Here is a 24,641-nt window from a genome sequence, read left to right as displayed (position 1 = left end):
GAAACATTGGCTCCAGTGTCCTAAAATAAAGTTAACATTAGGTCTCATGGAAACAATAAATTGTTCTACTTCTGAGCAAGGTTGGAATTCTGCTTTCCCAACTCCCACCACCAATCCTAGATCCCTTTCTTAATGTTTGATTCTTCCCTTTTTTTTCAGAGTTAACAGGGGTTTTTTTTGGTTTTTTGTTTTTGTTTTTTTGCCCCTACAGGTTTTTATGTGATAGTCAAAAGGAACTGGATGAGTTGCTAAACTGCCTTCACCCTCAGGGAATAAGAGAAAGTCAGCTTAAAGAGAGACTAGAGAAGAGGTAAGGGTTTTCATCTCACTCCTCATATCTCCTCTTCAGCATTAGATATTATACATACCTTAGGGGTTTTTTGTTGTTGTTGTTTATCCATAAAAGCTTAAGTAAAAATTTTAGAAGTCTGTAACTCTTTTATGTTCTTGTTGTTCGGTATTTTCTTTTAAAATATTTATTTATTTTGGCTGCGCGGGGTCTTAGTTGCTGCACGTGGGATCTTCGCTGTGGCTTGTTTAGTTGTGGTATGCAGGATCTTTAGTTGTGTCATGCAGGCTTCTTAGAACTAAGTGGCATGCGTGTAGGATCTAGTTCCCCGACCAGGGATCGAACCTGGACCCCCTGCATTGGGAGCATGGAGTCTTACCCGCTGGACCACCAGGGAAGTCCCGTTGTTCGATATTTTCTGGACACCTCATGCTTGTTTGGAAAAGTATGCTTTTAAACGATGTATATACAAGATAGCAGGACTGTTCATTGACTAACACGCCATACACCAGACTGAGAGCCTGATTGTAGTTAGGCAGCCTTGTAAGTGCAGTTCCACATTGGTTGGTATTCAGAAGTATTCTGTCGGTATCCAGAGTAGCACCAAAAATGAAAACAACCTAAATATTCATCAACTGATGAATGGATAAACAAAATGTGGTATATCCATAAATTCAGCCATAAAAAGGAACAAAGTAATGAAATATCCTAGAAAGTGGGCAAACATTTTGCTGAGTCAAAGAAGCCAGACATAGAAAGGCCACATATTGTGTGATTTCATTTATATGAGACATCCACAATAGGCAAATTTTTTTTTTTTTTTTTGGCCGTACGCAGGCCTCTCACTGTTGTGGCGTCTCCCGTTGCGGAGCACAGGCTCCGGACGCGCAGGCCCAGCGGCCATGGCCCACGGGCCCAGCCGCTCCGCGGCATGTGGGATCTTCCCGGACCGGGGCACGAACCCGCGTCTCCCGCATTGGCAGGCAGACCCTCAACCACTGTGCCACCAGGGAAGCCCCACAATAGGCAAATTTATAGTCAGAAAATAGATTAGTGGTTGCCAGGGGATGAGGGACGGGGAGAATTGAGAGTGACTGCTAACCCTTATGGGATTTCTTTATGGAGTGATGAAAATGTTTTGGAATTAGGTAGTTTTGATGCTTCTAAAATGTGAAAACCACTGAAAGTATAGGCTTTAAAATGGTGAGTTTAATGTTATGTGAATTATATCTCCAAGAGAAACCACACACAAAAAAACCTGTCTACAAAATTAGCATCAATATCAGTGCCGTCTAGATTTGCTAGTGTCCCTCCTGTTCTAGCAGTTGTTTCTATCAAAACTGGGATAGGTTTTGCCTTAAGGCCACCTTTAATATCTGCATGCTTTCATGCTGGAATTTAGGTTAAATTGAGGAGAGAAGGAAAATACTGTTCAGTACATACTCTGCAATTTTGAGACACTTTTGAGAGTGATAATGGGTACATCATTGGTTTTGGTCCACTGCTTAATGTATAAATGAATTAAAATTGTATTCAGAATCGTCCTGTCTTGATAACACTTAGATCAAAGAAGAAAATAAAGGGAAAATTATGTGGTAGAAGGCAGTGAAAGCAGAATCCTTTATAAGAACACCAGTGAGACACAATGTATAGTCAGAGGAAAATAATATTAAAACTCCTTATTATTAAGCATGAAAAGGGAACTTAGTACTCGACTTCGATGACTTTGAACATTAGTTTTTGGTGTAAGAAGCCAACAGTGAAGCTTATGGCGAATCCAGGGTAGAGAGTCTTATTAGAGTCTTTATTACTGTGACCTCAGAAGGTTAATCTTCAGTGTGAAAGTGAACTCTGAAGGTCCTTGTGTAGGTTTTCAGCTCAAATTCATGTTTCTTCTGTGTTGTGAAGAATCCAGGCAGACGATTTAAAGTTTGTCTCCGGTTGGTAGCAATTTCTGGCAACTAACATAAGCAGATGCACACTCTCCTTGGAGGAGCATAACTTCAAACCAGGCCTCAAAGAATTTCCACAGATAAAATATCAAGAAACTCTTGGTAAAAAAAAACAATAAACACCCCCAAAAAACCACACAAACCAGTTACCATGAATGAGAGCTAGGTAAAGAAACATACTTCAGATACTGGAATTACCATATACAGAACAAAATGTGTGTTTTTTAAATGAATCAAGAATAAGAGAAATTTGAAATTTTGTGTGAGAAACATGAGACTATTAAACGAGAGATGAAAAGGATCTAAATAAGTCATCTAGAAATAAAACATGTCATTCAAGTAATTGAAATTCATAGACCATTTTTTAAAGTTCCTTTATTCCTCCTCCCCTTTGCCTCAACTTTTCTAGGTACCAGGACATTATTCATTCTATTCATCTGGCCCGGAAGCCAAATTTGGGTCTAAAATCCTGTGATGGCAACCAGGAGCTTTTAAACTTCCTTCGTAGTGATCTCATTGAAGTTGCAACAAGGTTACAGAAGGGAGGACTTGGTTATGTGGAAGAAACATCAGAATTTGAAGCTCGGGTAAGAATATAAGGAAAACACCCTTTGAAATGTTACTCATGTAAACTCAATTTGGAATTGTTCCCTGATATTGTTCTTGACTTTCCTAGATGACCCTGGGAATCATATTTGCATTTGTCTTGAAAGACACATGTGGAACCCTAAATTCTCTATGTACATATGATACTTTTCCTTTGTTATATTCTGCTGGTATCCAGGAAAATCTAGTATTTGGCTCAGAACCTTTGTTCAAAAAGAGCTTTTCTATTAAGTTGAATGAAAACTAGTCCTGGAGTCTTACTCATATAACATTATTTAACCTATCCATTCCCATGTACCTATCCATTCCCATGTGATGCCTGTGCTGTAAGGTATGAAACATTTGTGTATCTTGCTTTTGTTCATTCTCTATACTTGATCAGCTTAGTTATACTTGTGTTCGGCAGCACTCATGCTGTTAAACAGGTACATTTCAGTGAAGGCACTTTAGTAGTCTTATCGCTTACTGTTCAGAAGGACCCTTAAGTGTTATAGGTGAAACAGTTCAAGAGACCCTGTGTTCCACATTAGATTTTAGGTAACAAAGCTGGAGAAAAGATTGGAGAACACTGTCCATGAGTTATCACTGTAAAAATTTTTTTGTTAATTTTAAATAATAAAGTCCACGTAACTCCAAACATTAATATTTGTGAGTCTTTTCAAATTGTTCATTTGCATTATAACAGTGTGTTAATAGTTGTGTGATTTTTATGAGCAGTTGAACCTCCCACTGCCCTCCAATTTTCCCTCATTTTATAAATACTTTCCATTTCTTTTAATCTTTAATGTCACTTTGGGGTACATAATAACACATGGAGTTGATATCGTAAATCTTTTACTGCCAGACTTTTGTATTTCTATTTCTTTGCCATTAGAATTAACAAATTATATATGCATCTTATATATGTAACTTTTTTTCATTAGTCTGGTTATGAATTCTTGGTACATTACCTGGGAAAAAGGTTTAAACATCTTTATTGTTCTTAAAGATTTTTTTTTAGGAATTACTCAACCAAAAGAATTTCACCTGTTTCAAATATTACAGTTACTTTTTTGTTTATTTAGCAAATATCTATCAATAACCTACTTTGTGCCAAACCCGGGCCCACACCTTGCTAACGTTGGATTATCATCATTCTTTGTTTCTCTTTGTAGTTATAAAATGGTGGGGGGGTTTTTTGTTTTTGTTTTTGTTTGCGGTACGCGGGCCTCTCACTGTTGCGGCCTCTCCCGTTGCGGAGCACAGGCTCCGGACGTGCAGGCTCAGCGGCCATGGCTCACGGGCCCAGCTGCTCCGCAATATGTGGGATCCTCCCAGACCGGGGCACAAACCCGCGTCCCCTTCATCGACAGGCGGACTCTCAACCACTGCACCGCCAGGGAAGCCCCTAAAATGGTATTTTTTTAATTGGCATGTGTTGTGTGGCTGAGAAGGTAGTTTCAGTCCTTAAGAGCATGATTTGGATCAAAGTGATTTAGTTTATGCTTCCTCATCCATAAAATAAATGTGAGGCTTAGATGAGATCAAGTATGTAAAATGTATTATCTGGCTTATAGGTTGTAAGCTGTTAGGTTGGTAAATTTTTACTTTCCTTCTCAGTTTTTCTTTGCCTTGAGACTGTCATTTGCACGTAGTAGGCACTCAGTCACTGAGTGTATGAATGAGTTCAGTAACTTCCTTTAAGTAGAGCAAGTTTCAGCCTCCCATGGATCCCTTCATCAGGGAAATCCAAGTAGTTGGCTACTTTCAAATGCATAAGCCATCCATTGAACTGAGGAACCCAGTTAAATTAATGTTATGTGACCAATTTGGGTCTAGGTTGATTTGAATTTAATCGAGGATTGTCTATTTCATCTTTCTCTTGGCCTTTTACTCAGTCTGGTTTTTAAATCTTTTTCTGTAGGTGATCTCACTAGAGAAACTGAAGGATTTTGGCGAGTGTGTGATTGCCCTTCAAGCCAGTGTCATAAAGAAATTTCTCCAAGGCTTCATGGCTCCCAAGCAAAAGAGAAGAAAACTCCAAAGCGAAGATTCAGCAAAGACTGAAGAGGTGGATGAAGAGAAAAAAATGGCAGAGGAAGCAAAGGTATTTAGCTAATGAAGATGTAGTTTTATGACTGCGTAGAAGTATGTGATCTGGTTTTAAAATTATCTAACCCTATGCTTTTTAGTTACATAAGCACTGTTCCCTAGCCAGTGTTTGATCTTTATCGCTTTCTCCAAATGTTGTAGTTTTCAAACTGGTCTGTGGAGCACAGCCCTGCCTGTAGAGCTGGATAGTTTGTCAGAGTCCCCCCTTCCACTTTACCAGATCTAATTCCTTTTTTTAAAAGGTGGTGGTTTTTAAACTTTTAAGAATTGTAAAATATACATAATGAACAACTTAGCCACTTTTACATGTATGGTTCTATGTCATTAAGTACATTCACGTTGTTCTGTAACTATTACTACCATCCATCTCCAGAATTTTTTTATCTTCCCAAAGCAAAACTATGCCCTTTAAACACTAAACTACCCATCTCACCCGCCCAATCCCTGGCAACCATCATTTTCTTTCTTTGTCTATGAATTTGACTACTCTAGGTACCTCATATAAAGTGGGATCATACTGTATTTGTCCTTTTGTGACTGGTTTATTTAACTTCTTCAGAGTTATCTACATTGTAGCATTTGCCAGAATTTCCTTCCTTTTTAAGACTGAATAATATTCCATTGTGTGTATAGGCCATATTTTGTTTATTGGTCCATCGGTGGACACTTGGGTCACTTCCACCTTTTTTTTAATTTTTATTTTTTTTATTTATTTATTTTTGGCTGCGTTGGGTCTTCGTTGCTGCGCGTGGGTTTTCTCTAGTTGCAGCGAGCGGGGGCTACTCTTTGTTGCGGTGCGCAGGCTTCTTATGGTGGCTTCTCTTGTTGCAGAGCACGGGCTCTAGGCACGCAGGCTTCAGTAGTTATGGCGTGCAGGCTCAGTAGTTGTGGCTCTTGGGCTCTAGAGCACAGGCTCAGTAGTTGTGGCTCACAGCCTTAGTTGCTCCGCGGCACATGGGATCTCCTGGACCAGGGATTGAACCCTTGTCCCCTGCATTGGCAGGCGGACTCTCAACCACTGTGCCACTAGGGAAGCCCTACCTTGTGGTTTTGATTTACATTTCCCTAGTAATTGGTGATGTTGAGCATCTTTTCATGTGCTTATTGGCTGCTTATCTTTTGGGGGAAATGTCTTTCTGAGTCATTTGGCTATTTTTAAATTTTTTTGTGGGGGTGGGGTGGGGAGATGTGTGGGTTCCTTATATGTTCTGAATATTAATCCTTTATCAGATACATGATTTGCAAATATAATCTCCCATTTCGTGAGCTGCTTGTTCAGTTTTTTTTTTTTAGCCGTGCCGAGCAGCACGTGGGATTTTAGTACCCTGACCAGGGATTGAACCTGTGCCCACTGCAGTGGAAACGCGGAGTCCTAACAACTGGACTGCCGGGGAATTACCTGCTTTTTCATTCTGTTGATGGTGTCTTTTGACGCAAAAAGTTTTAAACTTCGATGAAGTTCAACTTACCTGTTTTTTCTTTTTTTGCCTCTGCTGTTGGTGTCAAATCCAATGTCATGAAGCTTTCCTCCTGTATTTTATTCTACAGGTTTTATAGTCTGAGCTTTTACATTTAGATCTTTGATCCATTTTGAGTTAATTTTTGTATATAGTATAAGGTAAGGGTCCAACTTCATTTTTTTGTATGTGTATAATCCAGTTTTCTGGGTTTTTTAATTTTAGAAGTAGCTCATTGTAAGTAAATCAAATGTGAGAGGTAGATACGATATGAGACAATTCCCATTTTAGTTTTGCCACACACACACACCACCCAAGGACATCACTCTTTAATAGTTTGACGTGTTTCTGTGTACATACAAAGATAGTTTTGTTGGATTTTTACAGAATGGAACCCTCTGCATAATATTCTGCAGTTTTTCACTCATCAACATATCTTAGGCATCTGTCCTCTCGCTCTGTCAGTCCGTATAGATCATCCTGGTATTTGGGTTTTTTTGGTTGTTGTTGTTTTGTTTTGTTTTTTTAACATCCTAATTCCTTATTGATGAACATTATGCTGTCTCTGGTTTTTCTTTTTTAGGATAATTAGCAGCTCCATTTTTTTCTGTTTTGTGTACTAGATTTCTGCTTAAGATTACTTGTGAAGAAAAGAATTTGAAAATACTACATTAAGGGAGCTGTCCCAGCCATTATCCAGTGGAATACTTTCCCTTGTTTTTGACTTCCCTCCCTCCCTCCCTCCTTTCCTTTCTTTCGCAAACATCTGGTAAAGGCTTGCCTGTGCCAGTCATTGTGCAAAAGTCTGGGGGTTTTGGTCATAAGTAGAAGCTGGAAGTCCTTGCTCTCAAGGAACTCTGAATGTGAGAGATGGTTGGAGTAGAGTGACAAGTATGTTGAGAAAGAGCAGTGCTTGGCTCTCCTGTGAGGGATACCAGGGCAGCTTAGAACTTCCCAGAGAAGAGAATCTATCAGCTGGAGTTTTGAAGAATAGGTAGAAATTAATTAGGTTGTGGAAGCGGGGTGGACATAATGTTAGGTTGAGCTGAAATTGCCTTCTCATCATTGACAGCTGGTCCTTGTTTTGCCCTGAGTTTACACAGAATGAGTTTACTCTCTAAAGCTCCTCTGGTAGCTGTACACAGTTGTCATGTTCCCCCTGGGTTTCTTCCTGAGGCCAAGAGTGATATGTGATACAGGAAAGAACATGTTGGGTCAGAGGTGAGTAGAGAACTAAGATTCAGTTAGATAAACATTTAACTATTAATTCATGGCATAGACTCAGAGATTTCACACAGGTAAAGTCTTTATTGAATTTGTTACAATATTGCTACTGTTTTATGATTTGGATTTTTGGCCAGGGAGATATGTGGGATCTTAGCTCCCCAACCAGGGATGGAACCCAGGCCCCCTGCATTGGAAGGCGAAGTCTTAACCACTGAATCGCGAGGGAAGTCCTAGTATTTTTCTTGATGTGATCTTTCCTTGCCATTTCTTGACTCAATAAAATTTTTCTTCTCATTGGGAACTAGTAGCTGTAGAGTTCTCATTTAAGTTCTTTTTTAGTATTTAACCCCATAGCGAAGTAACCTCTTTTTAGCTTGTCATATGAGACGATTCTTAGATTGATTGGGGAGGAAAATATGAGCACTTTGCAGATTTAACCTTGAGGCCCAGACACATAGTACACAAATGGAAAACATGGAAGAGTTTCTTGGAAAATCAATTAGGCTGCCTACTAAGTAGTTCAGCAATGTTCTCCATTAAAATGGCATTATGCCCTGCAGTTCCCCACCGAAGGTCAGCCTTGCCACAGCTCTGAAATTTTCCACTGTCCTTTGCTTTGAAGGTTTCCACTTAGCATGGGCCAGGGTTTTTTCAATTGGCACTAGGTTGTTGCATGAGCTAATATCAGTCCCTAATCTGTGCTTCAGTTTCCTTATTTGAAAAAGTAGATTATCTCTCAAATCCCTTTTTGTAATAGTCAATTATTTCAAATATTTAATGTTTATTTCATTTTCTTGCATTAAATGGGAAAGACGTATAATTTGGCCAAATCCTGGGTTCTGTTAGACTCTTTTTGCTTTGGATGCATTTGTCCCTGATTATCTGTTTTTCCATTTTAAATGTTCTTTTATGGAAGAATATGGTCTGAAGCCTCATTATATTCTTGCCAAGATATATTGCCTTTTTACTGTTAGGTAAAGGGATTAATGGTGACTTGCACATAAGGTGGCTTCCCCTTGATTTTGTTATACGCACTTCTACCACTTCTAACTAGGTCCCAACTTCATTTAAATATGCTAAAGAATTTGACTTTTTCATCAGTGTTGTGTGTCCAGCTTCCCAGCAGTACTGCAAAACAGAATATTTACTTGATGCTACCGTGTTGTATGTCAAAACTTTATCTTGCTGCTGTTCCTGTGTTTTTAAAAAGTCTTCGATATGGTGGGGTTTTTTTGTTTTGTTTTTAATGTTCTGGACTGGAATTTTGTGCAGTGGGAGGATACTTAAGATGTTCTTTAAAATCTGAGTGCCTATTGTTTTCGCCCTCGAAATTAGAGGCTAGCTGGAGACGAGGCTGGTCTAGATGGATAACTCAGTGGATGAAACAGGATCTAATGTATAATGCCAGGAGCGTTGGATTGGGGATTGGGAGACCTGGCCCTAAATTGCTGTGAGACCTTGGGCAAACTTTCTTTTCACGAAAAATAATAAATGAACATTACACACATGTGCACAGACATTCATAGCAGTGTTTGTTATTCAGCATAGTCAAAAAGCAGAAACAATCCAAATGTCTGCCAACTAATGAATGGATAAACAAAATGGATGTATTACTCAGCAGTTAAAATGGAGTGAAGTGCTGTTACATGCTGGGATGTGGATGAAGCTAGAAAACATTATGCTCAGTAAAAGAAGCGAGTCACAAAAGGCCACATGTTATATGAAATGTCAGAATAGGTAAATCTATAAAGCAAAAGAAGATTGTGGTTGCCTAGGGCCGGGGAAGTGGTGGGTTAGGGTAGGGAATGGGGAATGACAAGGTTTCTTTTTTGGGTGATGAAAGTGTTCTAAAATTAAGATTATGTTGATAGTTGTACAACTCTGCAAATATATGAAAAGGCATTGACTGTACACTTTACAGGGGGAACTTGTTATCGATAGTATATAAATTATATCTCAGTAAATCTGTTTTTAAAATGAGGCTAAATAAGCTTATTCTCAAGATCTCTTCCAGTTTTCTTATATATATATATATATATAAATTTATTTTTGTCTGTGTTGGGTCTTTGTTGCTGAGCGCGGACTTTCTCTAGTTGCGGCGAGCGGGACCTACTCTTCATTGTGGTGCGCGGGCTTCTCACTGCAGTGGCTTCTCTTGTTGCGGAGCACGGGCTCTGGGCGCACGGGCTTCAGTAGTTGTGGCTCATGGGCTCTAGAGCGCAGGCTTAGTAGTTGTGGCACACGGGCTTAGTTGCTCTGAGGCGTGTGGGATCTTTCCGGACCAGGGCTTGAACCCATGTCCCCTGCATTGGCAGGCGGATTCTTAACCCCTACGTCACCAGGGAAGCCCCTCTTTCAGATTTTTGTTTGTTTCTTTTAATGAGGGCACATGTGCTGGGTGTTCAGATTTTATAATTTATAGGAAATAAGTAAAAAGCAGTACTGTATACTGATGTTTTGTTTGTTTTTTTTTTTGCGGTACGTGGGCCTCTCACTGTTGTGGCCTCTCCCGTTGCAGAGCACAGGCTCCGGACATGCAGGCTCAGCGGCCATGGCTCACGGGCCTAGCTGCTCCGCGGCATGTGGGATCTTCCCAGACCGGGGCACGAACCCGTGTCCTCTGCATCGGCAGGCGGACTCTCAACCACTGCACCACCAGGGAAGCCCAACTGATGAATTTTTTAATGCTTTTGTGCATCTGACTGTCCACTAGAGGACAGCAAAGCCCATTTTAACCATTCCTTGGCTAATTGAGTGTTCTCAATAACACTCTTTTAGGAACCAAACCTGAAATTCTTAAATATATGTTCCACTGAATGAAGAGATTTGCATTAATTATTACAGTAAGAGAATCTGTGGTACCGTATGTCAGCTCTCCGTTACATTAGGGGAGAAGACCTGCAAGGCACCTGTGATTGTAGATCTTACATCCTACTGAGGAGCTCTGAAAAGGGAAGGAAGGAAATTGTATTTCAAAGGCAGATGTTGAAATATCTTCACTGCAGGTTGGAGTAAGGAATGAGTCAGTTTCCATTAGAACTTTAGCAGCCTCTTAAATAGATTTTTTCGATGTGTTTGTTACTTATCCTCATTATTCATAAATTTATACACACAAGGCTCTCAGTGGTTCTCTGTTTCTATAGGAAAGAGAATAGACAGCCTTTGGTCCCCTCCCTGAACTCTCACACTACAGGTTCAGAAGTAGCTCAACTGTCTTTGTCCCTTGGCAGCTCTATTTCAAATTGAGCTGTGGTCTTTCAGGGATAACAGGCCTTTCTTAAAGGAGGAAGACTATTACTTAAAATAGGCTTTTTGCCTAGGACAGGGCAGTGAAACCAAGCAGTGCTGTTGTCAGTTAGCTAGAGCTAGCCAGGTTGTATAATAAAAGTAGCCAGCATGGCTAACTTTAGTTCAGTCATGACTGAGTTAAGCAGTATGACCTCCACAAGGTAGATGAGAGTGAGATAACCTAGTCTCTCAGCTTCTGGTATACTGCCGAAGCTTTACCTTGTCCAGCTCTGTTGTATTTTCTGACTGTCTGAGAATGATGTCCCCTATAATGGCATTTGTTTACATGGATGCTCACCCTAATTGTTTAGGCTTTTTTAGTGCTTTGAAAACATCCCCAAAAGTCACCTTTTAATTAATAAAACAGCAATACAAATAAATGAATTATCCTAAAATGGCATTTTTGTTCCTCCTCAGAATGTATATTTTATAGAGGGAGGGTTGAAAATTCCTAATTACTTTTTTCTCCATCCTCTTTTACTTTGCTAATTCTAAATTAATTTGCATTTTCTGATGATGAGTGGAGACAGTGTGGATTATGCTGAGAGTAACTGCCCAGAATGAAATCAGGCCAACCCCTGGGACTTTACAGATTTCACTTAAGTTAGAAGTTGGTGATAAAGTCAAGAGAATATTTCGTATCAGTACTTAATACTTTTAAGAATTATAGAATGCTTTATCGATACTATTTACTATTTCTTGGCCCTATAATCTGGGATTATGGTACATATTAGTGCAGAAACTGATAATCTTACTGACCAAGCTACATGACATTGTTGCATACTAGCATTATTTACACAGTACAAATGTTCCTGCTTTTAAATGATACTGAATCTTTAAGTTGATTTCACTAGAAGTGACATGTTTCTAGTCATTTCCCCCTCCTTGAATTCTTTGTGTGACCTCTGGCAACTTTTTTCCACCCTTCCGAGCCTTGGTTTCTTCTGTAAGATAAATGGGTTAGACCAGAGGAGCTCTAGGAGGTGAATGTATCAGGATGCTCTCGTATCTTTACCTAGTTGTAGTCCTCTCTCTGTGTATACTGTCAGTATCATGTGAAAAATCCACATTTCATGTCTTTGAAGTCATTGTAGTAATGCTGGCCTGGTTTGGTCTCTGTTTAGGTCGCATCTGCTCTGGAAAAATGGAAGACAGCAATCCGTGAAGCTCAGACTTTTTCCAGAATGCATGTTCTACTTGGGATGCTTGATGCCTGTATCAAATGGGATATGTCAGCAGAAAATGCTAGATGCAAAGTTTGTCGAAAGAAAGGTATATTTAAATCAGAGTTGCTTATCTGAGTGTATTAGGCACTAGGACTTCCATTTGCAAGATCTTTTATCCCTTAAGAATTCTGTGTGCACAACTTTTAAATGTGGTGGTGGTGGGCCAGATTTTTTACCTTCTCCTGAAAGTCCATAAAATGCTAGTCGTTAAAGTCACACGCTCGCAAATCACAGCAGGCCCTTTGTGCCTCAGTTTTGAGTGTAAAATAAGAGCAGTTGATCTCGCCAATTCTTAGATTTTCTATAGGGAACAAATTAGTTTTAACTAAAATTTTAAATCTCTCATTATCTCTTAATTTTAGTCATCCATGAAGTAAGGTGGGTGCTACCAGTAGAGGGCAGTATTTGAACGTTGTGAAGAATAGTTGGGTTTGGACCTTCTGGCATGGAATCCTACAGAGCGAAGCATTTGGACTGTTTAATGCTGAGAACTTTTAGAGCCCCATTATGTGTAAAAGGAACTAGATGGCTAAAAGCCCCCCAGTGGTTGACTTCTCAGTGGCTAAAGCTGTTTTGTGATTTACTTTACAAGGATGAAAAGACCTATGTAAAATCATTCAGTTGCTCTAAAAACTGATGTAGAATGAAGGTTGGAGAGGAGAAGTTATCATTTAAATTGGTTTGGTGTATTTTCAAATGTAGGGAAACCGAATGATTTAGGAGAACCATATCAGATATGAGTTGGGAAGCATTTGTGTCGTCGGGGAGGAGGAGGAAGGGCAAAAAATGTAATACTTCATGGGAGATTCGTTTCTTAGTGGGACAGGGGCAGCAAAAATCTCCTGCTACTGCTTGATTTTTTGCTATCTCCTAGTAAATGTTAACTGTCGTCTTCCAGCCCGGAGTATTTGGGGATATAAGTTAGAAGACCTGAACCCTAAATTACCTATAGTCTAGTTAATGCTACATTTTTTTTCAGAAGATGACTGAGTTTTTTTAAAATGGGGTAGCAGTGTACTAGAATGTTTGTTCTTCCATTGGGTTAATTGAGGCTGAGCAGCTCTTCCTTACAGCTCACTGACTACTGCCCCACTCCCTACAGTGCTGTACAAGTTTATCTCCTTGCAGGTGAGGATGACAAGCTGATCTTGTGTGACGAGTGTAATAAAGCCTTCCACCTGTTTTGTCTGAGGCCGGCCCTCTATGAAGTACCAGATGGTGAATGGCAGTGCCCAGCCTGCCAGCCTGCCACTGCCAGGCGCAACTCCCGTGGCAGGTGAGAATTTCTTCTTTTAAAAACAAATAAATTAATAAATAGCTGTTATACTTGAGCTTGGGTTATTCAAACTGAATGATGCTGAGGAGCTTTAAGTTCATCTTTTGTGTGCAGAGCCCCATCATTTAAGGTATTACAGTGGGGGCTCAAAGGGCTCTGATTTAATTTTAGCTTAATTGTCGACATTTCTTGTTTTCATTACCAGCTGTGTTTTATGTCTTCTTGGTCATACATTCTTCTCAAATAACATATCCTTTGTTTGCTTCCACTTCGCCCACTTCTTAATTTGTGATGACTTCTGCAGCCAGTCACTGCTAAAAATCCTGAAACTCACTACCTTCCTTACCTGTACCTACTCTTCCTTCCTTAGCATGATTAGAATTTTGGTGTCAACTTGGTGTCTTCCTCTCCCCCGTCTCCGTATTCATTCAACTTGCCAGATGTTATCAATTCAGTGTCTAGATGTCTTAATGAGTCAGAATCCTGATGTCCATTCCCCATGGTCCCTGCTGTCATTTGGCCCTCTCCATCTCTCATCTGGGCTCCTTCAGTGGCTTCTCAACTCTACCTCATATCTTCCTCCCTCTTATCCATCCAGCTCTTATGGTGATACCAGAATGGTTTACGTAAGACAAAGATTTGCTTATGTCACTGTCGTGTTCAAAAACTTCGATCTTCCCCCTGCCTCTAGAGTAAAGTCCAAACTCCCTAGCCTAGCTTTTGAGACTCTCATTATGTAATACTAGCTGATGTTTTTCTAAGCCCTTGTTCCCATGTTTGTGTGCTTGTTACAGGCTGTTCATTGTGCATCCTTGCCTCTTGTGCTTTCCTCCCAGCTGGGAATATTCCCTGTCCCCAGAACTCCCACCTGGCTAAACTGACCATGGCCTACCTAAAATTTCACTGCTTTTTGGAAACATCCTTACATCCTTAGGATTACTTGTTCCTCCTCTGTGTTCCAGTTCAGCTTTCCATGTCCAAAGTTGTTTTTCGATGCATCTTGCCTTTTTGGTCAGTTTTATCCACGGCTGTCTTCCTATGAGATTGTTTCTGCCCTGAGAGTAGAGGTGGTGCTTTGTTCTTCATCCTCATCCCAGTAAGGCCAAACATAGGGCCTTGTAAAGAGGAGACGCCTAATGTTTGCTAAAGTTAATAACGTTGTTTTCCACGTTGAAATTCGAGGTTGTAGAAGAGCAGCTTGTAGCAGTCTGGCTTGGTGTCTCTTTGAAAGGTCAGAGCTGTTTGATCCTGACCCTGCCTAACAGCATTACTCGGTTATTTCTCACTCCATTCCAGCTACACTTAGAGAGATGAGGCTGCCGCTCTGAAATGGTGAGGCTTTGGACCAGCTGTTCTGAGCTGGGATTACCAGTGCTTTGATGTTATGGTCATCTGCAAGCTGTTTCAGCTCCTGGAAGGGGGCCATCAAGGTGGAGTAACACCTGTCTGGGCTGTTTATCCTTTCAGTCCACCCCAGCACTGGGGACAACTTTTAATACCTGAAATGTTACATTATCTGGCTGTTTTTGTGAGACAGAAGGAACAGAGTTTTGTTTTGTATGTTGAGGGGTGGGGGTTGCATTTTGGTCTTGGTTTTTGCTGCCATTAATATCGTAGCCAGAGGGTTTGGGGCCTGATAGAGGAGACACTCTGTTAAAGCTTAGGTTTTCATTCTGCTTCCTGTGTCCTGGCCTAGATTCAGGTTCCCTCCCCTTAGCATGAAATCTGTCTAGTCTGTGAAGAGGGAAAAGTTGCCACAATTTATGTGGGACTTTACCTTTCTTAGGACCCCTTCGGCCTAGATCCGTGTTCTCTACAAGTGTCTTTCCCCCCACAGGAATTATACGGAAGAGTCTGCCTCTGAGGACAGCGAAGATGATGAGAGCAACGAAGAGGAAGAAGAGGAGGAGGAGGAGGGGGAGGAAGATTATGAGGTGGCTGGTTTGCGACGTAAGTATTCAGTTTCTTTCATAGTTAACCTCACAGTCTTCTAAGCTGACTTGGAAAGACTGGGTTGGCGGTAGATAACCCAACAAGGCCATCGTGCCGTCTTCTTTTTTTCACAAGCTGTGGTGGAGGGGCGACCGCTGCCACGTTTTAAATGGGTTTTCAAGATGCCAATTAACTACCTTCCTATAAGGAGGTTGGGTGGCTTGGTCTCAGAACATCAAACTGGCAGATCCACTTGGTCCAAGATTTCATGGAATTCAAGGCCCCAGGTCTTGTTTATGACAGGTCTGCTGGTTCTGAGCCCCTCAGTGTGAGGATGGGGTAACAAGGGTCTAGACCCATTGCTGTCTCTTGCAGTTCTTTTGGCCTCTGGTGCAGTGTTGCTTTTAAAGAAGTTGTTTTTCTGTGGTTGCAGTGGTTCTTCTCTTCCCTGTAGTGTGCAGGGCTGTAGATTTGCTAGTTGGAAAGGGAAGACTTTTTTCCATGGTTTAGGCGTAGTTGTTAGGAAGGTTCAGATCTGTTTCTCTCTAGATGTCAGTAGGGGGAAAAGGCCTCCTCACATAAACTCGCCTTGTTGACTCAGTCTCTCATGTTCGTTTTTTTTGAGGCTTTGAGAGTCGTGTCATTTTTGTTAAACCTTAAGTCCTGTAGTTGAGCCTTTTAACAGCCTCCCTTTTTGCAAAATATACCCTTCTTTGTAGGTTAATACAGACAGAAGATTTTGATGAGCTTTTCAAGAGAGGTACAGTTCCCAAGATCATAACTCCCTGGACAGTCGTACTTGCTGTAAAAGGAGAGAGAGGACGTTTGGCACTCCTGGTCCTTACTGTACTGGTGCTGTCAAAACCTGAGGACTTTGGGCTTGCACCCCTGCTACCGTCTTCCCCGATCCTGCAGGGTTTTCATTTGGGACACCTACACTTCTCTCATTCCTCTAGGGCTCCTTTTGTTTGTTCCCAAGGCATGATTTTTCAGGTATCTGAGTAAGGAGACAAGTAGTTCATTAACCCTGCATTACAGAGAGACCACGGAGTACTGCCAGAGTCGTGATTTGGATGCATGGTTGTCTAGGAACAGATTCTAAATATAGCAATGGACTGATTTTGTTTATTTTCCAAGTAATGGTTGCTTTCCACTTTCAAGTTATTCGTCTTTCCAGGGAATTGTTCCCTCTGCAGGTTTCTAGGGCCTTGTCTACCAAAAGGATCCAGGAAGTGTTTGGAACTTCAGAGCTTCTTGTCTACTCTGCCTTGTAGGCCACCAACGATGTGGTTCCCTAGTGCAACTCGAGGCCCTGGGCCGGTGGCTGTTCCCTGCATCCATCATTTCATCCTTGGCATCAGCTCCTTACCCTCTCTTCCTCGCCTAGTCTTACAACTTAGAGAACCTAAAATAGTCAGTGAGGGGTCATCATGGTCTGGAAGTAGAATATAAAACATTGTTTATTGATTCTCTATATCATTGCCTCCGTATACCCCTATCTCTCTCCAAATTGCCCCTCCCCATTTTCCAGGAGAAAATTTGCTTAGTGGAGCAGCCTTGAGCTAATCCTGATGGAGCGTTGTTTCCTGAAGATGTATTGAGAAATGTTGGTTTGTCTGACATTGAGCGCCTGTTGTAAACCTGAGAAACAGGCAGCCTCGGGTGCGTTTGTAGTTTTTATTCTCTCTTGTGGGATCCCGAGCAGGGCTCTTGTGGAAGTGGCCGGGCCTACTGTCTATGGTTTTTAGAAATCGCAGAAAGCAGGACTGGGCTAGGCTTAAACTGGATTCAATGAGGCAGACTTCACATAAGTACTTCACATAAGTATCAGCTTTTCTCTGAAAAGATTGTGGTGGTGAGTATAGGATAACTCTGGGAATTATGAAACAGGATCTGTTCCACACTCAGATTCCATCTTACATGTAAATACATGCGTTCTCAGGCTGAGCTTGGGCTGAAGGAATTCCCAGGCAGACCCATCAGCAAGTGGCTTTTTCTCCTAAGTGAGTCAGTTTACAATTGATTCCTTCCAGGCCCTCATTCCTGAGAGTAACTGAACAGGGTGGGGACAGAGAGTGGACGTACTAAAGGAACTGGCCTTCTGAAGAGACTCTTAAAAGGTCTTTGGCAGTTGCAGAAAAGTACCCATTCTTCCATCTGCTACTGCTGCCCTTAAAGTGTCCTGTGAGGTCGGCAGGAGACGGATAGCAAGAGCACCTCCTAACCAAAGGAAGCCATTGCTTTGCTTGTCCAGAGTATCACCCCTTCCATGGGCATGCTCCCTTCATCCTCAGGTCTGCATATTTTTTATGCATATTTTTTATTTCAGTGAGACCTCGAAAGACTGTCCGGGGCAAGCAGGGTGTCATCGCCCCTGCAGCAAGGCCAGGCCGACGACCAGGTAAGAAGCCGCATCCTACCAGGAGGTCTCGGCCGAAGGCGCCACCTGTAGACGAGGCTGAGGTTGATGAGCTGGTAAGAATTATTTATCATCTGCCCTCCAGCATTTCTGTTTCGTATCCCCCACTCCAGCATTAGGAATTCAGCAGGCAACAGGTGGGAGCCTCCCCTCTGCTCCCTCCTCCCTAACTTTGGAGACTGATGAGGCAGATGGATGGGCCTGTAGGCAAACGAGGCAGCAGGCCCTCCGGGAACAGCTATGTCCGGCATTCCCCTGCTGCAGCCTGCAAACATCTCCTCTAGTTAACAGGCAGCCTGCGACTTGTTAAGGATTTTAAAATAGTATCCATGTGTCTCCCATGGCTCAGAGGGGCTGGGTCTCCGTTGTGGGAATGTCAGCAATGTTGGAGCCTCACTTACTCTTGGGTCTTTTGCCGACAATTGTCATGGGAGGGACATTACCCTCCCCTCTGCTCCTCAACCAATGTAATTTTAGTGGTTTTACTTTAGGTTTCACTTGAAGTTTAAAGGACAGAAAGAGGCTCTTGAAAATTTGCTTCTTTTGACAGATTAAATTGGAGTTGGAGGTGGGCTGGAGGCATAAAGCAAGCCGTTAGGGTGCTCAAAGGGCATTGCAGGCACCTCCTGTGTGCCTGGCCCTAACCCCTTCAACTCTGTGCCTCTACTTCTGTGAGTCACGGCCTGTTCCTGCCACCTGGAAGGGAGGCACGCCCCTTTCTCTTTAGCCACTTAGCTGCTGCAGGCCTGCAGGGGAGAGCCCAGGAAAGGAATTGTACCTTTTGCTTTTCCTCCCTCTGACACCCCACCCCCACAAAATTGGCTGCGGGTGGTCCCCATAACCCACCTGGCTTTCTGCAGTTGCTTGTTTAAACTCATCCGCAGTGTGACCGTAATCCCAGGTCCATCTGCTCTCAGAGGGCTAGCGTCCTGGTGACAGTGGCCCTCTCTAGCTGGCCCCTGGCAGGACTGCTGTAATACAGCAACTGCTGCATGTCCTCCACTGCTTTGCTCACCGTCCACCAGGGAGGAGGCAGGTGGGCTAGTGCCCCCTGCTGAGAGCGCTCCCTGCGTGCAAGTCAGATGATTTTTTTTTTTTTTCCTTCTTTGCGGTACGCGGGCCTCTCACTGTTGTGGCCTCTCCCGTTGCAGAGCACAGGCTCTGGACGCGCAGGCTCAGCGGCCATGGCTCACGGGCCTAGCCGCTCCGCGGAATGTGGGATCTTCCCGGACCAGGGCACAGACCCGCGTCCCCTGCATCGGCAGGTGGACTCTCAACCACTGTGCCACCAGGGAAGCCCAATTCAGATGATTTTGGCCGTCTCTGCTCCGAGAAGATGATTGACCTTTTTCTTTTCTGTGTTAAGCAGATATATGCGTTTCCTGCCCTGTCCACTCTTCTTTTCTCAGACCTGTAATAACATGTCGTCTTTCTTTGGTGCCAGGTACTTCAGACCAAGCGGAGCTCCCGGAGGCAAAGCCTGGAATTGCAGAAGTGTGAAGAGATCCTCCACAAGATCGTGAAGTACCGCTTCAGTTGGCCCTTCAGGTGAGCTCCGTGGCCTCAGGCGCAGGGGAGTAGGGCCAACCTTGCAGCTGAACCCCGAGGACACATCTCAGTGGCAGGGAAATGAGCTTCCAGACTAGCAGAGCCCGCTCTGAGTGCAAGCGAACACAGTTGCTCTGTCTGCCAGTGGGCTGGTCTCAGCAGGGTGGGCGTTCTGGGGCTGGTGGTTTGATAACAAGGTTTCTGTCCATTGGATTCAGGGCTGCGCTTATCTCACCATTTGGTTCTTCTCCACAGAGAGCCCGTGACCAGAGATGAGGCTGAGGACTACTATGACGTGATCACCCACCCTATGGACTTCCAGACAATGCAGAACAAATGTTCCTGTGGGAGCTACCGCTCTGTGCAGGAGTTTCTTACTGACATGAAGCAAGTGTTTACCAACGCTGAGCTTTACAACTGCCGAGGCAGCCATGTCCTAAACTGCATGGTGAAGACAGAACAGTGTCTGATGGCTCTGTTGCATAAACATCTTCCTGGCCACCCATATGTCCGTAGGAAACGTAAGAAGTTTCCCGACCGGCTTGCTGAAGATGAAGCGGACAGTGAGCCAGAGCCCGTTGGACAGTCCAGGGGACGAAGACAGAAGAAGTAGAGAGGCAGGGGCCCTGGTAAGGGAGCTGAGGTTGGGGGAATCGAGGGAGAGAGCGAGGGAGGGGGGAGGGAGGCGAAAGAGGACGCTGGAGAAGAACGTGGAAGGGAGGAGGTCACGGGGAGCCCAGGAATGCCTGTCATCCGAGCTTGTGCCGTGTCTCCAAAACTCTCCATGGGCCTTAATCAAGCAGAGCACTTTGGAGAGCCTAATACTGGGTTGGTGGTCTTTGCCCAGAAATACTGTGGGGGATAGATGGCCTTAACCCCCCTTTCCGAGAGTTTCCAGGAAGAGTCCCAGGGTATGGCTTTTCTTGTGAACCCAATTCCTTTTCTTTCTTCTTTCCTAAGGTCCCTCCCACTTTGGCCACCACAACAGTGCCAAGCCCTCTGGTCTCCAGGGGAGGGATTACTGTATTACGTAGAAGGATGAAGGGTAATCAGGCCAACTGGGTTTTTTAATCTATATTTATACACAGTCTTGTTTCTTTAAGCCTGTGCTCTGTCTCTCCCTCCCTCCCTCTCAGGTGATGGTATCAGTGAGTGCCATACAGAATTCTGTGTTCACCAGCATCATGAAACAGTTGTGGTCTGTTGAGTTGATCTTGGCAGAGTAAAGGGATATGTCCTGTAGCCATTCCTGAGTACCCCTCCCCTTCCTTGTGACAGCTCTCTCCCCACTCCCGCCCCACCTTGCCCCCTGGAAAAAAAACCCTAAGGCACTTCACTCAGAGACTGGAGCCCTGCTTGTAACCATGCATATAACCTTTACTTTGATGGGTCTGGCCAGAGGGGTGTTGGAGCCCAGCCCACCCACATACCAGACAAGCTCTTAGGGGAGCAGAAGAAAAGCAGGAAGAATTTAAATGTTTAATTTTTTTTAAATTGACTTTTCTAGTTATTAAAAGTTGCTTGTTTCAGCAGTGATATTGTATAAAGAACATCTTGTAAAAATATTTCTGTCATCTTGCTTTGGCACATGTACAGTACAGTTTATATGATAACGTGTTTGCTTTACTTTGCCCAGTCTCCTCCCTTGGCCCATCGTCTCTCCTTTAGAGAAGTTGGGTTGGGGTTCATCAGGGCCAGCAGTGGGGACCTGGTCATGGACGATCCCTCTGCCTGCCCTGGTGGCTGTTTCCGCCGCCTCTGTGTGCAGTGCCCCTGCTGTGCTGTTCTGGCCTCAGACTCAGGCTCCCCGGGAACCTGAATCTCTCAGTGCTCAGTGCCGGGGTGGGGGGCGGAGGGCAGGAGGAGGGGCTCCACGGCCCCTTCCCACAGTGAGTCTAGCACTAGTAGTTATGTTTAGGCAGAACTTTGTAGTCTTCTTTCCCTTTTATGGCAGATTTTGATAAAAACACAAAACAGGGTTTAATTTCTTTTTCTGTCAGCTTTGAATTTGGAAAAATGGGAGCACCTAAGCTCTTCTGTACCTATTTAAAGTAAGGGAAAAGAAGTCCACCAAGGGGATTGAAGCTCACAGAACCTGAGAATTAAAACCTCTTAAAGTGAAACTTCAAGGTGTGATCTTGTCCCCTGGCCTCCTTGCCTCCTTGGGGTTTGCTCCAGGGGCTGCTGGATAGGTTTACCATCCTGGCTCCCCCAGGCTTGGAGTTAGCACTGACGTTACAATTTCACAATCCCAGCCGTGGACACCTGCCCTGCCTCTTACCCTAGAGCCAGTCTGTTCTTGTTAACAGTGAGAATTCCGTGTTCCCACTTCAGTGACACCTGAGTTTTGTTGTTTTTCAAGTTGTCCTTAAGGAGGAAGGGCCCCATTAAAGGGTAAACTTGTAATAAATTGGAATTTCAAATAAACATTATGTACTTGTGTTTATAAAGAAGAAACAATTCTGGTGAATTTTTCTTTGTGCTCTTGGAGGGTGGTGCAGTCCCGAGCGAGCGCTGTCTTCCCATGGACTCTTGGAGCCTGTTCTTATGGAGAGGACCTCCTCTGACTTAGTCTTTTTAACCACAGGTCAGATCCATCTACTGCATTTCTTTGCTTCCAGGAGAGAGTTCTGGTGCCCTGGGTAATCGAAGCTGTGACCTTCAAGCCTCTCCTGGCCTTGTCTTTGTCTCAACACCCACCCCCCTCCCCCCCATTCCATTTGAAACTTCTAAGAACTAGGAGAAAGTATTTTTTAAGGCTTCGCTACGGGAACTTGTGTAGTCCTTCAGGACTTAATTTTGGGGGAAACTCGACATTTTAAAATACTTTTCAAGGAAAATATAAAACATACACAAAAAGTGTGGAAATAGAACAAACTCCCACCTACTCAGCTTCAACAGTTCTACTACATAGCCAATCTTGTTTTATTCGTGCCTTCATTTATATTTTATGGGAGTTTTTGTAAAGGCAGAGTGGCTAATTTGAGTAGATCACTGCTGGCTGGCAACCTGCCGGTGGAGTTCCAGGATCTTATAGGGCCACTGCGTGATCCCATTCACTGAGAAGCGCAACTGCCAGTTCCTGACCAGCTGCGCCAGGGATGGCATAAGGTAAAATAGGAAGAAATCTGAGGAGAAACCTAAGTCCTGGGTGCGGGTTCTGCCATTGACTCCCTTTGTGGCCTTGGTGAGCGTGGGCTTTGAGCCACGCCCGCGCCAAGCACTCGGGGATTTTCAGTCCCGCAGGGGAGGAAGTGGTTTGCCCCAAGGTCGGACTGAATTTGACCAGCCCTCAAGCTCTGGAGGAGGGAGCTGTGTAACCTCCAGACATTTTCCACACAGGCACGGTTGGACTTGGGACTCCCAGCCCACCCACACCTGTGAAGTCCTATTCCTGGGGTGGGTTTCTTAGGCTACACCAGGCCAGCGCCTGTGGGGCCTTGTCACCTCATCTAGGCTCTGTATCCTGGTCCTATTCAGCCATCCCAGCCCATTCCTCCCTATCACGAGAAACCTAACTTGGGCTGACTACTGCAAATGGAGACGAGAAAACTTTTTTCCTGAGGAGGGGTCTGGAATACTAATGCTGGCAATCAACAGAGACCAACCCCTCTTCCTGCCTACTCTTGTTTCTCCTCAAACCCTGTCTCTGGGGAGGGAGCACAGTCAAGGGTGGCAGTCAGCTGGTGACTGATTCCAAAGCAGCTACTCAGGGGCGGTGCCGCTTCCACTAGGGAACCAGGTCTCCCACTTGCCCGAGAGCCAGGGTCCCCTCCGCAGGGTACTGAGCGAGACACTTAGACCAGGTAAGGGGAGAAGGCTGCTGTTCTGTTACCCCCCGCCCAGGACCCCCAGGCCTTTTCACACGGGCTGTCCTGGAGCTTCCTCCTTCAGGGTGGGACTGAGCAGAGAGTGAGGGCAGCTACTGACCCCCCCCCCCGGAGGGGGGGCAGCCTCTCCTCAATCTGACCTCAGTCAAGATCACCCCTGCTGACTCCAATGAACTTTGAATTGTTTCCCTGGAACTGATAGTGACTGAGGTCAGGGCTCAGAAGTTCCTTTAAGAACAAGCACAGGCTCGGCCCTCAGACAGGCTCGGCTGGCGTGGACACATGCACAGACGTGCTGCTCTAAGGGGCCCTGTGCTGGGCTACTAGGCCCCTGAGGGAAGGGGCGGGGGCCGGGGGCGCACAGGCCAGCAGGTGTTGGCTTCTGAGGTGTTTCCATTGGGTTCTGGAATCTCCTTTTTGGGGGTGGGGGGAGGTCCCACTGTGGGACCGGTTTCTCTGGACAAAACCGCCCTAGGTTTTTTTTTTGTTTTTTTTTTTCTGCAGTACGTGGGCCTCTCACTGTTGTGGCCTCTCCCGATGGCGGAGTGCAGGCTCAGCGGCCATGGCTCACAGGCCCAGCTGCTCCGCGGCATGTGGGATCCTCCCAGACTGGGGCACAAACCCGTGTCCCCTGCATCAGCAGGTGGACTCTCAACCACTGCGCTGCCAGGGAAGCCCTGCCCTAGGTTTTATAACACCCACCCTGTCCATCTCACCCCATGCCCCAATGGACTCCATGGTGTGAAATCACAAGCTCTGGAGGCCACAGTCTCCCTGGTTGTGTGAACTTGAGCCAATCGATCCCTTCAAGCACTTCCCTTGTCTGCACAACGGGGAGAGGAGGATCAGATGGAGGACTTCTGTAAAAGGTCTTTAATCATGTTTCCTTCTTCCTTTTCCTCCTCTAGGGTCTGGGACTCTTCCATAATGTTGTCCAGCGCTGAGAAGCCTTAGCTGGCAAGGCCCGCCCGCCCTCCCTCCCTCCCAGGTCCTGGCCTATGTGAACCATCTCAGCCTCAAAGCAGAGCCCCCTTGGGGCCTGTCCTGATTGCACGCCCCCCACCCCCCACCACCCCCGCCATCCCAGTTGTCCTGGAAGCCAGTCTTGTTTCCGCTGAGGGACACAGCCAGGTGCCCAATGACTGGCAGGACCTGGGTGAACTGGTGCTGCCCCTGATGCTTACCCTCCCCACCACCCTTGGCCCCTGCACATCACTTGCCTTTCTCCTCCCCTGTTTCCAGAATCCTCTCCTTTGCCTCTGGCTGCCCCTGCCCTAGTGCAGGCCCTCAGCAGTTTCAGGTCGGCTGCCCACAAACCGGGCCTGTTAAGCTCAGCTCAGGGCAGCCACTCCCCCTCCCACTCCCAACTTGGGCCCCTGTCACCTTCATTAAGCTCATTCTGTTTCTCAGTCAGGGACCCTCCCCGGGTGAGTTGCCACATGTTAGGGTCACTTGGTTTCACTGGTCAGAGAAGGCATGAGGACTTATCCTGTGTCTATG

General features: G+C 44.5%; 1 protein-coding gene across 2 annotated transcripts in view; it reads left to right on the top strand.

Moving 5' to 3' along the window:
• BAZ1B (bromodomain adjacent to zinc finger domain 1B) overlaps window positions 1–21,775 on the top strand; it is a 66,161-nt gene extending 44,386 nt beyond the window's left edge. The window contains exons 11-20 of one of the 2 annotated variants that reach the window (XM_060284778.1): window positions 212–310; window positions 2,651–2,828; window positions 4,751–4,933; window positions 12,035–12,182; window positions 13,265–13,412; window positions 15,250–15,362; window positions 17,674–17,819; window positions 19,208–19,311; window positions 19,567–19,940; window positions 20,448–21,775. In XM_060284778.1, coding sequence (XP_060140761.1) covers window positions 212–310; window positions 2,651–2,828; window positions 4,751–4,933; window positions 12,035–12,182; window positions 13,265–13,412; window positions 15,250–15,362; window positions 17,674–17,819; window positions 19,208–19,311; window positions 19,567–19,924 — 1,477 coding nt within the window. In that variant the 3' untranslated portion in view covers window positions 19,925–19,940; window positions 20,448–21,775. Of the gene's footprint in view, window positions 1–211; window positions 311–2,650; window positions 2,829–4,750; window positions 4,934–12,034; window positions 12,183–13,264; window positions 13,413–15,249; window positions 15,363–17,673; window positions 17,820–19,207; window positions 19,312–19,566; window positions 20,044–20,447 lie in introns of those variants that run through there. The other variant, XM_030872015.3, reaches the window with a different exon arrangement.
• The last annotated feature ends 2,866 nt before the right edge of the window (window positions 21,776–24,641 follow it).

This window comes from Globicephala melas, chromosome 15 (assembly GCF_963455315.2).
Source record: "Globicephala melas chromosome 15, mGloMel1.2, whole genome shotgun sequence".
NCBI lineage: Eukaryota > Metazoa > Chordata > Mammalia > Artiodactyla > Delphinidae > Globicephala > Globicephala melas.
The sequence above is the reverse complement of the archived record's forward strand: the minus strand, read 5'-3'. Positions and strand labels throughout refer to the sequence as shown.